At 44.4% G+C, this 16,537-nt stretch overlaps 1 protein-coding gene across 1 annotated transcript in view; it reads right to left on the bottom strand.

Moving 5' to 3' along the window:
- Positions 1–266: 266 nt before the first annotated feature.
- The window catches only part of LOC148520499 (uncharacterized), an 80,780-nt gene continuing 64,509 nt past the window's right edge, over positions 267–16,537 (bottom strand). Inside the window, 5 exon segments of the mRNA XM_088475661.1 lie at positions 267–331; positions 1,660–1,776; positions 2,159–2,788; positions 2,791–3,446; positions 3,448–4,476. Of these exon segments, the coding sequence (XP_088331787.1) occupies positions 267–331; positions 1,660–1,776; positions 2,159–2,788; positions 2,791–3,446; positions 3,448–4,476 (2,497 nt within the window).

The raw sequence follows: 16,537 nt of genomic DNA, 5'->3' as shown, positions 1-16,537 counted from the left end.
ATTGCAAATTTAATTAAAAAGGGTGGCAAAAGAAGGCGCTGCCACTACCTAGCTCTAGCCCATATAAATCTTACTACAAAAAACTGGGGGACGACTAAAACGCCCCCACCTCTCAAAAATGCGTAACCTGCGCTGTGCAAGTCTCACCGCCCCTTACTTTGGCACAGTCCGGACACTTCCGCAAAGAATAGTGCCCGATTGTCCAACCCACATAGGTAGGACCCACTCGCCGTCCTTCAAAAGAGCAAGTGCTTCACAATGACCGCTTACGCCACATGTGGCCGCTGGTTAGTAGCGCCTTCCTGCCACGCCAGGTTCCATGAACCGCAGCCTGCCACCCAACAACAAAAAAAAACTAATCAAAAACAGAAAAAATACCTTTAAGAAAAATTCCCATCCCCAAAGGTGATAAATGTACCCCATCTGACCTAAAATAGTGGGCATTCTCCAGAACCAAAAGAGGGTGCCTAATTACAACACCCCCGGCAGCCGACACCAACTTAGCCACTGCAATATTTATCTTCTTTCTGGCTTTGTTCAAAGCAACCACATCTACAGACCCTCTCCAATTAAAACGGGGTACAATTTCTGACCATGCTAAACGTACCCCCGGCCAATGGGACAACACCCTATCCAAATCCTCTCTGACTCTCAGTATCAACTCGATGCCTTTGATCTGACCTACATCATTACCTCCTAAATGTATAAACCAATCAGGACGGCCCCATTGCTTCTCATGGTCAAAAAGCAGACCCAAAAGGGAATCCCGATGCAATCCTCGAACTCCTAACCATCTCACTGTGCGGCCGCCCATTAGCATACCCGCTCTTTTAGCTAGGGAGTGTCTTTCAGCCCAAAACATATAGGAATGGCCCACTAGCCATACTTGCTCCGCAGAGCCCGTGGATGCTGAAAAAGAAAACACCTAACCATCAGATAATGTACTTGTGAACCCAAAACCAATGTAAATGAAAACATATGCGACATACAATGTTAGTACATAAACCCAGGCGAAGGAGAAAACTTAAAAAACCTCCCGTGGTCCACTTGTATAGCCAATTGTAATTAAGGCCCCCGCGGAGGAAAAAATAAAAAAATCCCTTCACACCCCCAGTTTTTGAAAGCTAATCTTTCAAAAACTGACAGGTAAGCAGCTTTTCTGGGTAGGCGCAACATCACAACTTATCACAACGAACATAACTTTTAAAAGCAGCTGATTTCCACCTCCCCATCTGCTAAATAGCAGCCGCTGGCATTCCTTCAGCCGCAGCGCACGTAGCAGCGCCGATGCGAAACGAGTGAGCACCATAGTCCTCACTCTTCAAGCCCAACGCAAGCAAACATTTCCTAAAAACCGCCGCAAACTGAACTTTCGTAAGAGGGGAAGAATCTACATGAACTAAAAATTGGCAACCCCCCACCGGCTTCGCTTGACTGTAAAGGCCCCCGAGGCGCAAAGGGCAGATGTCGGGTATGGCATGAGATTTAAGGGAAACCCACTTCCCCCGGCCAGTCTGATCCGTTTTAGAACGGGGAATTTTACACAAAACTGATTCTTTTTTAATCAGCACGTTTCTGGACAGCAATCTGGCGACCTCCGAACGTTTATTAACCGCCACCAGCTCGTTGACCCGAAAGGCCAATCCTCCTGTGACTTACCCGCATCCCCATACTTAACCCTGTAAGCCTCCCAGTCCTGCCACGCAGATGTGTATGCCCGTAATGTAGATGGTGCCAAGGACTTACGCGCCAGTCCAGCTATGCCTGCTCGATAATCTGCCAGACATAAGGAGGACATGTTAAGCCAATAGGGGCAGACCCAGGCACCAAAATGCAAAACCTAGAAAAATGGAAACGTGACAAAGCATCCGCTATGTCATTCTCCACCCCTGGTACGTGTTCTGCTGAAAAATTTATGTTAAACTGCAAACACCTCAGCATCAAATGCCTCAGAAGCCGCAAAGCCTCAGGGGAAGAGGAGCGCTGATTGTTAACAGCGTGTACTACCTCCAAATTGTCACATCGAAATACTACGCTCTGATTCGCCAATCTGGTGGCCCAAAGCTCCACAGCCACAATTATTGGAAATACCTCCAGCAACAACAGATTGGCCGTGAAACCCCATGCGACCCATGACAGTGGCCAATGCGCCACACACCATTCCCCTTGAAAAATGCTCCGAAATCCGTAGAACCAGCCGCATCAGTAAATAATTGCAAAGTGGAATTAAGAACCCTAGAAGAAGGCCATATGAGTTCCCGGTTAAAATTTGACAAAAAGAAAAACCACACTCGTAGATCATCCTTTATTTCCCTAGAGAGGCGAATGGTATGATGCGGCTTTAGCACACCTGCCGTTGATTTCTCAAGCTTACGGCAAAAAATCCGCCCCATAGGAATAATTCGGCAAGCAAAATTAAAAGAGCCTAAAAGGGATTGCACCTGCTTCAACCGGAGCCTTTCTTTCTGCAAACATTCCTCTATTTGCTCCAAAAGCTTCTGGACCTTATCTGCCGGGAGGCGGCAGCATCCCGCCCTGGTATCGACTTCAATACCTAAATAGGCCAAACAAGAAGTGGTGCCCTCTGTCTTTTCCTGAGCAACTGGAACCCCCAAAACATGAAACAACGAGCTGGCTGAAAACAAAATTTCTTGACAAATCTTGCTGTTTCCTGGACCTATAAAGAGAAAATCGTCTAGATAATGGGCAACACCATAATGACCTGTGCCCGCGACAATGCACCAGTGAAGGAAAGTGCTGAATTTCTCAAAATAGACACAAGAAACAGACATTTATCCACGTAGAACTTACCCTCCAACTTAAAACCCATATAACGCATGGAATCGGGGTGTAGTGGCAGTAGCCGAAAAGCCGACTCGATATCTAACTTTGTCATCAACGCCACAGGGCCAAAACTGCGAATCAAACAGAGTGCGTCGTCAAACAACTGATACAACACCCTGCAAAGCTCCTCGGGAATGGCGTCATTGACCGAGCCCCCGCGTGGGTGAGACAGATGCTGGATTAAACGGAATTTGCCGGGTACTTTCTTGGGCACCACCCCCAGGGGGGAAATGCACAAACCCGGCAGGGGTTCTGTATCAAAAGGACCGCACATATGTCCTAATTGAACCTCCGTATCCACTTTCTGCCGCACCACCAGCGGTAACTCCCTCGCCGACCTGAGATTTCTGCGAGCAACTACTTGAAAGGCAACGGAAATGGGTAAACGAAAACCTAAATTAAAACCTTCAAACAAAAACTCAGCATCATCCCGCAAAGGATAACGCGTCAACCACTTACTAAGTTCTTTCAAAATAATGGGTGTTGGCGCCCTATTTATTAGCCCCAGAGCTCCTCCGCTGCTCCGAATGGGAAGCACCACCCCCGCCCTTGCAATCCTTGGCTGGGTGTCCTCCCCCACAATTGCGACAGGAGTGGCGAAAACGACAATTCGCCCCTCTAGTACATTTCCCATCATTGAAGGCAAAACATTTACCTTTTGCTGTGTACCCTGAGCCGCCCTTCCCTACTCCACTCGGCTTCTTATACTGACTCTCTGATGGATTTTTATTATGCTGGGTTACCTCTAGCCACACTTCCACATCTTTTACCCCCAAAGGCATGACCAAATTTCCGTCCTGTTTACAACGGAATTTTTCGTCGTAATCTCTCCAAACATAACCCCGAGAAGCCAAGAACATATCGTGAACGAGATAAATGTATTTAAGCATGTTCATGTGCTCTCCAGGCCTAGTTTCAAGGTAACAAGCCGCAAACACTAAAACACCCCTCATCCAATGATGAATACTACGAAAAGCATTCTCCCCAATGCCACCTGTCTTCTTGGCCTTCTCACAATCCTGCCTCATGTCATCCGTGAGAGTAAAAATGTCAATATATTTCCCCTTTCTTATCTTTTCCCGTATTCTCTTCCTTAAACCCCTCGTAATAGCTGTATTGGCGCAATGCACCATATCAGAATATGGTGGCACTTCAGCAGGCGCAGCTATCTTCTCAGGACCCTTGCTCTTTGCTGCTTTCTTGACTATGCAGTGCGCAATCAATTTTGCTAATTTCCGCGGACGTTTAGGGAACCCCGACGACTCGCTGCTAGTAGATGAATCAGACGAATAACTGTCATTGGAAATCTGTGCAGATGTATGCTCACCTGTTCCTGAAGGGCCTGGAAGCTCTGAACCCTCCGATATCACTCCTGCCGTCCCCGTGGCATTGCTCCCTGATGCCGCAGCTTCGTCCCGAGACACGTTCCTCCTTCCACTGACTACCGCGTCTGATACCGCAGCGGCTGCTGAACCACTAGGGAGAACATCAGGTGTGGCAAAAGACGTGTTAACCTCCACAGAGGACAATGACTCGACAACTGGTGTTGGGGGAGGGGGAGGTGGGGTCGGAGGGATGGGAGGCGCTTGCGGTGCCGTAACCAGAAAATTCTGACTCAATGTGGAAATCGGGCTAAAATAAGGGACGGAAACCACTGGTGATTGCGGAAAACTCTGCTGCAGCGTGCTTGGCGGGGGAAAAGCTGGCAACCAGGATCCAGGTGAACCGTAAGCAGGGTGCCAGGAGCCATGTGGGCTAAGCGGCTGTTGCGATCCAAAAAGACTCGGCAGACCATAGGGGAGCTGGCTAAAATTAGGGGCCGAGGGGGTGTAAGAGGGGTAAGAAACTGTCATGGGGGGAAAAGCGGAATGCTGGGGAAAAACATGGTGCGCTCCTAGGGACCAAGTGGTTTGCACGGCGTGTGGAGAGGAGACCACCGAGGGTAAGTGCGAACTGACCGCATGTGACCCTGACAACTGAAAAAATGGCTGCCGAGCCGTACTGACAGCCGGCACAGCCTGAAAACAAGGGGCATTAACGGGCAAAGTGTTAACCACATAACCCGCAAAATTATTAAGCGAGTTTAAATTAGTGGGCTGTTGTTGCAAACTATAACCTGCTGACCATGAGCTTGCAGTGCCCATGGCCTGCACATACGCAGCTGAACCAGCAGGTGGCACCCTATTCAAAATTCTGACAGGCTCAGCCATCCCAAGAGCCGCAGGGCTCTCCTTCGCAGCCCCTAAGATGGCGCCCGCAGAGGTAGCGGCTGGCAAGGGCCCTGAAGCCTCCGCAGAGAGGCCAGGGGTCCCCCCGCCACTCGCCGCTTCATCATTTATTATTAGCACAGCTGGGGATTCCCTGTCCCCGGCATGCACCCTGTCACCTGACCCCCCACCTGCCCCAGCATCCACCGCGCAGCCAGGGAGAACACCAGAGCCGCGATGGACACCAGGTCCGCCGGGAGGTGAGCCCAGCAGCTGCGCTGCCGCTGTCGGGGATTCTAAATCCCCGACTCGAGGGGGGTCATCACCCCCCTCCACCGACGCGGGGGCACATGCTCGACTCGAGCGCGCGCCCGGGCCACCAAGCTCCACCGCCACACGGATAACCAAATACCTCACAAACTAGAATCTGCCTAGCAACAGCTTCTTTAGGCTACCCATCACAAATAATGTAGAACTCTTAAACAGTCTCCGGCTTAGGCATCCCTCGTCTAGTCATAAAGGGGGCAATCAACGGGGCGAAACTTGGAAAAGCTTAACAATAGCTAGCAAAGATCAAGTGTAAATACATAGGGGTACATTTACTAAAGTACAGTTTTTAGAAATGGAGATCATGCCCATAGCAACCAATCAGTTTCTAGCAATTATCTTCTAGAAGGTGCTAGTTAAATGTTAAGTAGAATCTGATTGGTTGCTATGGGCAATATCTCCACTTCTAAAAACTCTCACTTTAGTAAATATACCCCGTAGCCGACGTTTTACGGCCATGGTGGACCTTTTCTTCAGGGTGCTGTATAGTGGCATGAATTAGGAATGAAAATATAGTGCTATGGATTGTTTGAGGGAGGGAGGCCCCAAAACCGGTATCTTGCCTAGGGCCCCATGAGGTCTAAATCTGGCTCTGGATAGGTCCTCAGGGTTTATGTGTGTTGGTCCTCTCTGCTCCTTCTCCTGTACCCCTCCATCTAAACCAAAACCTACACTAAAGGTGCGTTCACACTAGATGTGCTCACAATGCAATATCGTGAGCGATTTCACTTAAACTCTCCCCGGCACTCCAGGACACGATATGTAGCAAAAACTGCACATGTGATAAGATTTATCGTGCACAATCTAACGATTTGCCGATCTATAGATTGTGCGTGATAGCAGAGATATAGATGCATGGACGGATCAGTGAGATCCGTGCTGCAAGCATCTGTGTTAAAAAAAAATCAAGTTAGACACAGATGCATGAACGGATCAGTGAGATAAAAAAAACAGTGTGCTTCCCTCCACCCAAAAAAAAAACACCTCCAGCCCCTGGCTTTTGAGAACAAGTGCTGGTTATGAAAATACAGCGGACAAACGACGTAGGGGTCTCCTGTAATATACATAACCAGCACCAAGCTCTCTCTAGCAGGGGGGTAATTCCACAGCCAGGGGAACCCTTTTACCGAGTCCCCCAGCCAAATCAATACCCCTGACCGCTAGTCAGCCCAGACCAGAGATCCCTTGGGAGTTGGGGACCCCCCCAATAAAGGGGACCCCCTCTCCAGGGCACCCCAGGCCTAGGCTGATAGCCAGGGTCTATCCCTGGCACCCCTAGCCGGTGGGTGCCGGGTTGATTATGTAGTGTGGTGCATTTGAAATAGTTAAAAATATTATCTTTTGCTGTGGAACTACAGTTCCCAGCAACCACAAGTACCAGCATGCGGGGTATTATGGGCCCGCTGGTACCTATATTTCCACAGCAAAAGCAATATTAAAAAAACACAGAACACACACACCGTAGAAAGTAAACCTTAATTAAAACATACATGCAAGCACACTATCTCACATACACACCTATGTATCCCTGAAGCCCATCATGTCCACTTGTCCAGTAGAATATCCAAAGAGTACCTGTAAAAAAAAATCCATACTTACTTGCTCCTATGCGTAGATCACGTCCTCTTCATTCCATGTAGGCAATTCTCGGTCTTGGCAAAACAAAAATATTGAAAGGGGTCTCAGCCAGGATCCGGGATGGACCCGTGTATCCCGGGTGCGACCCGGCTTTACTTTGTGAAAATGGTATGACTCACAAACACAACACAGGCACACACAAATAAACACTGACAAGACAGCAAATAAAAAGTACACCAGACAAAAACTAATGGGGCACATCCACTAGACGATCTACTCCGTCCAATCTGTAAACGATTTTCTCTTGATTTTTTCCCTTGAAATTTTATCTTTCAGTCTGAAGCATTTGCAAACGATTTACAAACGATTTGCAAACTATCTTTAATAGATGAAGTGAAATTGACCTGCATGTTCTGTCGACTGACGAGACGATCAAACGACCAGAGGAGCGCACATCGTTGATCGTTAACGACCAAACACTGCACGATTTATAAACGATTTTTAAACGATTGAACGATAACGACGTCGTTATCGTTCAATCGCCTGCTAAAATCGTGTAGTGGATGCCCCCCTTAAGACAAACTTTAATCTCAGACAAGACTACACAGAAAACTAGAAGACTACCTCCAACCACCAAAGTACACCCTCACCATGTGGCAATGCTTGTTCTGGTGGAGGCAGGTTTATAGGGTGTTTGTCATGTAGAAATTACATGGCTTATGTTTTACCCTACAGAAAACCACCTGGGAATATTGGTCTATTTCTGGCCTATTTTTGGTCGGTTTTGTCGCCTGCTTTCATTTGAACTGTCAAAACCGAAGACACATTGCCGTCCTTTTCAACTGACACAGCAAACCGACTGATAGTAATACACATTTTTTAGACACAATCATGCCATCTAGAGCCGTCTGTTTCGGGCAGTTTTAAAAACAGGCACTTAGTAAATTTTTATAGACTGTTCTAGCTAAACTGATTGCTTGCTATGGGCAACTTCTCCACTTTATCTCTCTCTAATGCCGCATACACACTAGACGATATGAACGCTAACAATATTGTTATCATTCATCAATTCAATATCGTCCAATGTGCATGCAAGACATTGTTAACGATGCGCGCTCCCTCGGACCGTTATCAATGTCTTTCATCACATACACACTTAATGATTAGCTCCATTAGCGATATCATTAAGTGTTTGCCGAGCTCAATGTTGTTAACGACATTGAGCCTATACACTGAACGATATCATTAACAATATCGTTCAGTGACTTCACCGGCAGCATCCCTGAACATGCACAACCTGATGATATCGTCAGGCTGGCCTGCATGTTCAGGCGATGAAAGATATCGTTAACGATCTGTGGGAGCGCGCATCGTTAACGATATCTTGCATACACACTTGCCTTTATTGTGAACGATTACGATATCGTTATCATTCAATTGTTCACAATATCGGCAAGTGTTTACGCGGTAGTACTTGCAGGACAACCTGACGATATCGTCAGATTCTGCAAGTACGGTGATGAGGGAGGGTGCCGTTACTGAATGATATTGTTCAGTGTGTATGCTCACTGTCGTTAACGACATTCAGCCCGGCAATGCAGGGAAACACGTAACGATATCGCTCATGGAGCATATCATTAAGTGTATATGAGCCTTAAGGTTTGATACATTTCCCGTAAAGGAGAAAAAAAAATACTCCGGCACTGCCAGCATATTAGCTAGTTATATATAAATATACACTCACTCTATGGATACTTGATAGCACACACAATACAGTATGTGCAGTTTCTAAACAGAGAGGTAATTAATTGGAGTATTGATGATCAGTGAGATTTATTGCAGGTAAAAGTTCTGGTCCTGACATGGTCTTGTCATGGACATTTATCAACACTTGATATGTTGGAACTAGCAATGACCTGCAATACATCTTACATACATTTTCAATGATCTTTAAGACCCGGTTACTTTCTTCCCTTTTTAATACCTATTATATGTGTTTATTTTTTTAATATATTTATTATATATTTCCTGCTTGAAGTGTTATTCTTCTCCGTCTGAATTTTATATAAATGAGTATATATGTCTGTGTGATGCACGGGACATTTACCTAAATTCATACAAGTACATGAGCTTTTTTCTTCTGGTATCCCTGGGCTCTATTTATGAACATTATTTTTACTAAAATAAAGTGAAAAAGGGTGTTTTCACACCCTTTTCACATTATTTTAGCATCACCTAATTTAATCACCGAATTTTTCTTAGGCAAAATTTTCTAAAAAAAAAACCAGGCGAAAAAGGCTTTTCGCCTCTAATTGAATATGGCCCATTGTGAGATCTATCTACGTTCCCTCTGACACTATGGTATGCTCCTTGTCTAGCAGTATTAAAGCCACAAGACAAGAAAACCTTTGTAATTCGATTACACAATTACGTTGTCATAGTCTTGACCCCGCACACTTTGTATTTGAAATGGTGTGAAACATTCATGCAGGGCTTTCCTTTTCCTGGCCATGTTGTCTTTGCAGCAATAGTAACTTTAGATTTAATCTGTTTATTTATTTTACTACAGTATACAAAATAAAGCTGTGTCTAGTAAGTTATAGTACTTTTTTTTTCTTTTACATACTTTCTTAAAAGTCTCCCGACATGTGTAAGAGATAGGAGTACCATCCTTCTATCCTTTTATTTAATGATAAAATTGATATTGTTTCAGGGTAATTCATGACATTGATTATTCTTATTATCTTAAAACTAACCTAATCAACCTACTCACAGCAATTTTAGCAGCGAGAATGTTGTGTTAGTGTATACAAAGCTCTGCTGTTAATCTCTCTGCAAAAATCTATTTTTGGAGACTCCCAGATAATGAGTAAGGGGGAGAGTGACAGCTGGCTTGGACTCATGGCCAGGACAAACATTGCAGCTTTCCCTGCGACCTCCAGATAATCCAGCAAACAGACAGATTGCCACAGGCTTCCCTGGGACCGTGATATATGTCTGTCCTGTCCGCCTTGCCCCCATCCTTCTCATTTAGAGGTGTCTAAGAATTATAGCCATGCTAATTTGGCTGCTGTTGCTGGAACTGCTGGCTTCCCTACAAATACTATGAGTGTGCTGTGGAGGGCTTGTGAATGTGGCCCTTATAGGAAAACCTGACATCCCTCATAAAAATTAACCCAAGAATGCACAGAAAGTAGGTCTCCAGGATGTAAATAAAAAAAAACACCATTCATGCCCATTAAATAATGTATGTGTGATGGTTATAATGCAACTTTATTTAACATCCATAACCACAAATATTATTGCCATATAAAAAAGGATCAACATTGTTCAAACATAACCTAATAACAATACAGTATATTCAACGTGCGCCTGGCATCAATATGTAGAAGTAATAATCCATAGTCTCGTCATTTCAAAATCTCATTGACAAGTTTGTTACAGCAAATAGAGGCCAGTGCTAGACTAATTTTACAGCATGGCTAAACTGACAGATTGGGGTGTGGCGTGTTCCCCAAAAGAGGTATAACTGCGATATTCTGAGAGGTGGTAGCCACTAAAAACTCTGAGATGTTTTACACTGTAGGCACAAATGCCGAAGGTACAGCTGAGTACACAATGTGTGGGATTGGCAGAACTCAATACCTGGTGTGCAGTCTAAGACCCCCTATTCCAGACTTCACCAGGAATCTCTGCAAGAGAAGATGGGTTATACTCAGTGAAAGCACAGGCCGTGACCGAGTGTAGTTGGTTCCCACCATGAAAGAAACAGAGTACTGTACTTTTAGTACTATTACTATTAGTGCTGGAGTTTAGTGATACCAGCTGAGAGAGTTGTGTCATCTCTAGTCTGAAGCTGAGCCTAGTTGGATTCTGTTAAGATTTCTAATTGGGAAGGCAAGCAATTAATGGCCTGCTGAGTATTGGATGAAGGCCAGTGGTGTCTATGACTGCTGGTACTAACATCAGGCTGATTCTTATTGACTTTCTGCGCCAAAGCCATGGCTTTCCTTGTAGGCTTTGATGTTGTAATGAGTGCCTGCTGTGACCTTTAGCTTACAGAAGCCATTTGCCAAGTACTTCACCTATAACAACCCCCTTTTCCAGAACTATCGTTCACTGGTACTAGGTAGCTGCCAGGACTTCAACTCTAACTTGTGTAAGCTCAAAATCAGAGACACATAAATTTAAAGGGAGCAGGACACCTCAGAGAATACTAAAACTATATAGAGAACAGCAAGCCCGATCAGTAAAGCACTGCCAATTTGCACTTAAGAGTATGCTCACCAGTTTACCCAAAAGCACTGATAAATGTTTTTCTGGACAATTCTTTCATATAGCACAGGTTTTCTCACAATAAAGAATTAATGACAAATAACAAGATTTCTGAATGCACATGTAAATGATTTGTAGAAAAATACTGAACAGTTCTTTTAAATAGCAAGTATTTTTCATGTAGAGAATTGCTAACAGATAATGTACTTCCAGAACAGCACAAATTATTTACACAACAGCAAGCTATTAAATAGATCTTCAGAGTACTCCAGATGTATTGCACTGTAATGAAATGCTAAACAGTTCTTTTTAATAGGCACAGATAATTTGCACTGTTCCAAGATACTTAGCAGATCTTTAGAAGAATCCAGGTTAGCTTCACAATAGAGACATATCAGCAGGTAACAGGCTTTCCAAATGACACAGGCAGAAAAATTTCACTGAGCAGCTCAGAGCAGGAATCCATGTATGCATCTGGACAAGGGCTTGATTCAGATCCACACGCAAATGTCATCGCAGCTGCTGTCTTTCACGGATAGTGAAAATATGCTAATGTCTCCAAAACCTCTCTGAGAATAGGGATGCCCACTGCTGCTTTCTCATATCCCTCCATCAATGAACAACAGCTTAAACATTGGTAACATTGAGGAAGATTGGGCCAAGTCTGACCTGCCTCATACACTACTTTTTTCCTGACACGCTGAGCGCACTCCTGCTGCAAAGAGGATTGCAATGGCTAATTTATGCAAAAATTTAGTATAAATGGTCCTGAAATGCCTGCGTTTGCCTAGCCAACCCCTAAAAGCTGATGACCTGTCACTTACTTTGCAATGGATTCTTCTGTGGGCTTGATCACTAATCAATCGCTGCAGATGCGCAATGCGACTCTGGTGCATGCACAATGGCTAACAATTACTCCACTTGCATAAAACTTTGACTTTGCATCCGGATCTGAATCAGGCCCTGATTACAACCCACAACAGAGTGTCCAGGAACATCCAATAAGCACCCCTGCTGCAGCAATCAGTAGTCAGAACGAAGACCTGCATGATGAGGCCTAAGGTGCAAGCTGCAGCCGCTGCAGGAATTCCTGTGAGTCTTCCCGCATTTTTAAAGCAGCAATCATTTTAAAGGCAAAACCAGCTTGGTTTTGCCTATAAAATAATTGCCGCTTTAAAAATACGGGAGAACTCTCAGGACTTCCTGCAGCAGCTCGCTACCTATTACATAACCCCCCCTAGTCTGTACAGAGGACTGGTTGCCAGGAGACTGTGAAGCTCACATAAGTAGCCTCGCCATAATCTACTAAGCTGTGCTTATTGAGGTTCTACCACACATGTGGGAGTATCAGGCTGATTGTTATTGGCTGAGGCTAACCTACATTTGTCCGTTGCAGTTTTAGCAGTTGTGATCATCAACACTACCACCGGTGGCTCCATGCTGCATTCGAGACACAGTCTGCCCACAGTGTGCATGCTGCAAGACAGCATCTCTGCATCTATAACAACAACCATGCTGAGACACAGCGCCTCTGAGCTACACAGGACGACTGTATTGTATATTGTATTTGTGATACATATTTTGTTATATTCTGATATTTGTTGTATGATGTCTCAATAAAAATTGTTAAAAAAAAAAAGGGCGGCAAACTGTGTGGACTAAGAGTGGGGTAAGGGAGCTATCAACTCGCTGTTCAATTCAATAATACCTGTGCGAGTAACACCTTGTTGCATGCAGCAATTACTAACAACCAGTTTACTGCCAGTTTCTATCTGCAGCATCTAGATTTCTTCACACTGTGACATTGGATTACTGATTACAGTACTAACCTGATGTTTGGTTCATATACATTTCATTGGCTCAGAGCCCTAAAAAGCATACCTCCAAACTTTGCCATTTTTGGCTGGACAGCCCTACACCCTTTTTTGGGCGTGCGCATAAGGCCATACTTGCCTACCCTCCCACATTTCGCGGGCGCTCCCACTGCCCCGGAAAGTATACAGAATCCCCCGGTTTCTCAATTGTTCCATTGAAAATGGAGGGCATGGTGTTTAAGGGGTTACACCTCAAAAGCTGTTGGATGTACCAAGCTGAAATTTGATATGAGCGGTAAGAACTGCTCGGTGCTGCATGCCAAATTTCAGGGGAAAAAAAATAAATGAGGATTTGGGTGTAATTAAAATTTCCAACTGTCAGCGCAGTTTTGAAATTCAAAGATGGCCGCCGAGAGCCAATCATGGCTTGCGACGTCATTGCCAGCGCAAGGCAGCAGCATGGCAGTCCACCTGCGGGGAGACAGCATTGAAGAGCTGCCGAAGAAAGAAGACGTCGTGGGTGGCAGCCATGAAAAAGAGCTTGCAGGCTACCATTCACTAGGTGAAGAGGACACCAGAAGCCCTGGATTGGTGGCTGCCATGGCGGGTTGGTGCCCGCCAGGCGAAGACGCCGGAAGCCCTTGGGCGGCAGCGGCCCCGTAAAAGAGCTACATGGCTGCCGCCCCCCAGATGAAGGTGCAGCAAAATAAATTGTTAAAACATTTTGTGTATTGTTTTTATTTTAATATTTCTTTTACAGGTGTACTATAGGTACCAGCGGGCCCTTAATGCCCCGCATGCTGGTACTTGTGGTTCTCGAAATACCAGTATGCGGAGGAGGCTCGCTGGGACCTGTAGGTAACCTGTAAAATACAATATTTTAAATTTCTATATTCGCACTACACTATACAACCTAGGCCTGGGTGCCCTGGAGAGGGGGACCTCTTTATTGGGGGGGGATTCCAGCTCCACAGGGATCCCCTGTGAAAGGGTTCCCCTGGCCGTGGGATTACTCCCCCACTAGAAAGGGTCCGGTGCTGGTATTTTGACAACCAGGACTGGCTTTGAAAAGCCCGATGCTGGACGTGCTTAATACAGGGGATCCCTATGCTTTTTGTCCCCTGTATTTTTTATTTGAATTATATTTTTATTGAAGCATCATATGAATTGTATGAAGATAACACAATATTGATGTAAAATCAATACAATTGAAACACAGAATATAAAATAGTTACCACATACAAAAAAAAAACATGGCTGAATATTATGTCTTGCAGTCATAATCATAGACATATATATAAAAAAAATATTCTTGGATCGATCACAGAGTAAATAAAATAAATTCACCCCAATACAATTTAATAAATAAAGAATTGAATAAATAACACAAAAAACAAAACTAAATAAAAACAAAGTCTTTCTCCCCCACGGGAGAACCCCACACCAACCGCCTCTTTATCAACATTTGAATCAAGATCAATATGCTGATCATTATCGATTATGTGTAATAAATATCAGGAGGTATTATGGAGACAATGATGAATTTGGCATCTCATCTCCATAGACAGTGTAGAAAAAGAGCTTTCCCAAATACTAAAAAACATTCCATTTATGCTCCTTATCGAGAGCCACTTCTACCCAATCCATGTGGAACAAATAGAAAAGCTTGGATCTGAACAGGGACAATGATGGGGGAGATATGGAAATCCACTCTTGCAAAATTGCCTTACGGCCAGCCGCACTAATAGCTAGGAGCATTCGCTGTCCCGCTAATCCTAGTGGTAACTGGCAAAAGACCCAGCAAATTGTCTTCAGCATAATGTTTGACCTAAAGCCAGAATCATGTAACCAGTGGGCAGAGCCAAAAACAATGAAACAGGTCTGCATTATCCTCTCCCCGATAACATGAGTGAGAGGAGGAGCGCCTCATAAGGAAACTCCCCCGCGGAGATAAATATGCTCGGTGAAAAACGTTTAGAAACATTTCGGTATACATAGCCGATGGTAATGTTTTACGGGAAACCGCAAGCGCAGCAATCAAGTCATCAACCAAAAGCGAGGGAGATTGCGGCAGCCACTGTGCCATCCCTGTAGTGGAGATGGAGTGATCCATGTCTTAACGAAAGGAGACATAATAATGGGAGATAGCTTTTTTAAGAACAGGAGGGCATGACAGTAGTGAATCTATAGGATTTTCCCAATCCTTGACTGAAAAATGCCTAACCCCTGTATGAATATAATGCTTGGCCTGAAGAAAAGCCAGGGGATGACCAATTAAGGTAGCGTACCTCTCCACAGCATCTGTGAATGATAGTATTGGCTTAGTGTCCCTATTAACTAAACAGCCGATACTAGTAATCCCCCCAACCCGCCACAATGTAAATGTATACCCAGCTAGACCATCTTGGAATTCGGGATTATCAAGGAATGGAAGAAAAATAAATTTGTGAGAATTCAAACCAGCATGGTGCCGGATTAGATGCCATAATTTCCTGGTATTCCACAATAAGGGTTTGTCTTTTAGATTTGGGGTACTTCCTGGTCGTGGAGATGTAAGAAAGCGAGCAAACTCCCATCAGCCAAAAAACCTCTTTCAATTGAGGTATTTGTGTAAATATCACTGTCATGAATCCAATCAGCTAGGTATCTAAACATGGCTGCCCAATTATATCTTCGTATGTGTGGGAAACGTATCCCTCCATTTGCCTTGGTCTGCTGCAGTTATACTAAGCTAATTTTTGGTCTCTTTCCATGCCAGCTGAACCTTCTAAACATTGCATTCAAACTTTGCAAGTCATTGACTGTAAGAAACAGTGGAAGAGCTTGAATGAGGTACATAAGTCTTGGATAGGATACCATCTTAACTACATTAGATGGTCCCAAATAAGAAAAGGGAATAATACTCCAGTTCATCCGAGATCACCTTCATAATATAAGTGTAATTTCAAGAATAAAGATTACCCAGGCAGCGAGGCACACGGACCCCATGATATGTGGAATGGTCTCTAGTCCATTTCAGTGGGGAGTCACCTACCATTAAGGACTGTGTAGGACGTGTTCCTAAACAAAATGCTATCGATTTCTCGATATTCACCAAGAACCCTGATACTGTCTCAAATTGCCTCAGTATCTGAAAAATAGGGGCTTAAGAAATATTCGGGTCATCCAAATATAGCAAAACATCATCAGCAAACGCTGTTAATTAAAATTCTCTAGAACCAACCTTAAAATTCTGTACACTTTTCTAATATACGAAATAATGGATCTATTGCTAAGTTAAAAAAAAGGGGGCAGCCCTGCCGGGTTCCTCTAAACATTTCTAAAGGAGCACCATGATAACCACTAATCAGTAAAGTAGTCAATGGAGACGTATATAGATATCATACAATATTGGTAAATACAGAACCAAACTGTCCCCTGTATTTTTACAACCAGGACCGGCAGTGAAAAGCCCTGGGCTGGTTGTGTTTTTAGGGGGGGGGGCATGTCATA

Source organism: Taudactylus pleione, unplaced genomic scaffold (genome assembly GCF_031769625.1).
Source record: "Taudactylus pleione unplaced genomic scaffold, aTauple2 ptg000176l, whole genome shotgun sequence".
NCBI lineage: Eukaryota > Metazoa > Chordata > Amphibia > Anura > Myobatrachidae > Taudactylus > Taudactylus pleione.
Note: the sequence above shows the minus strand (reverse complement) of the source record. Positions and strands in the feature narration are given on the sequence as shown.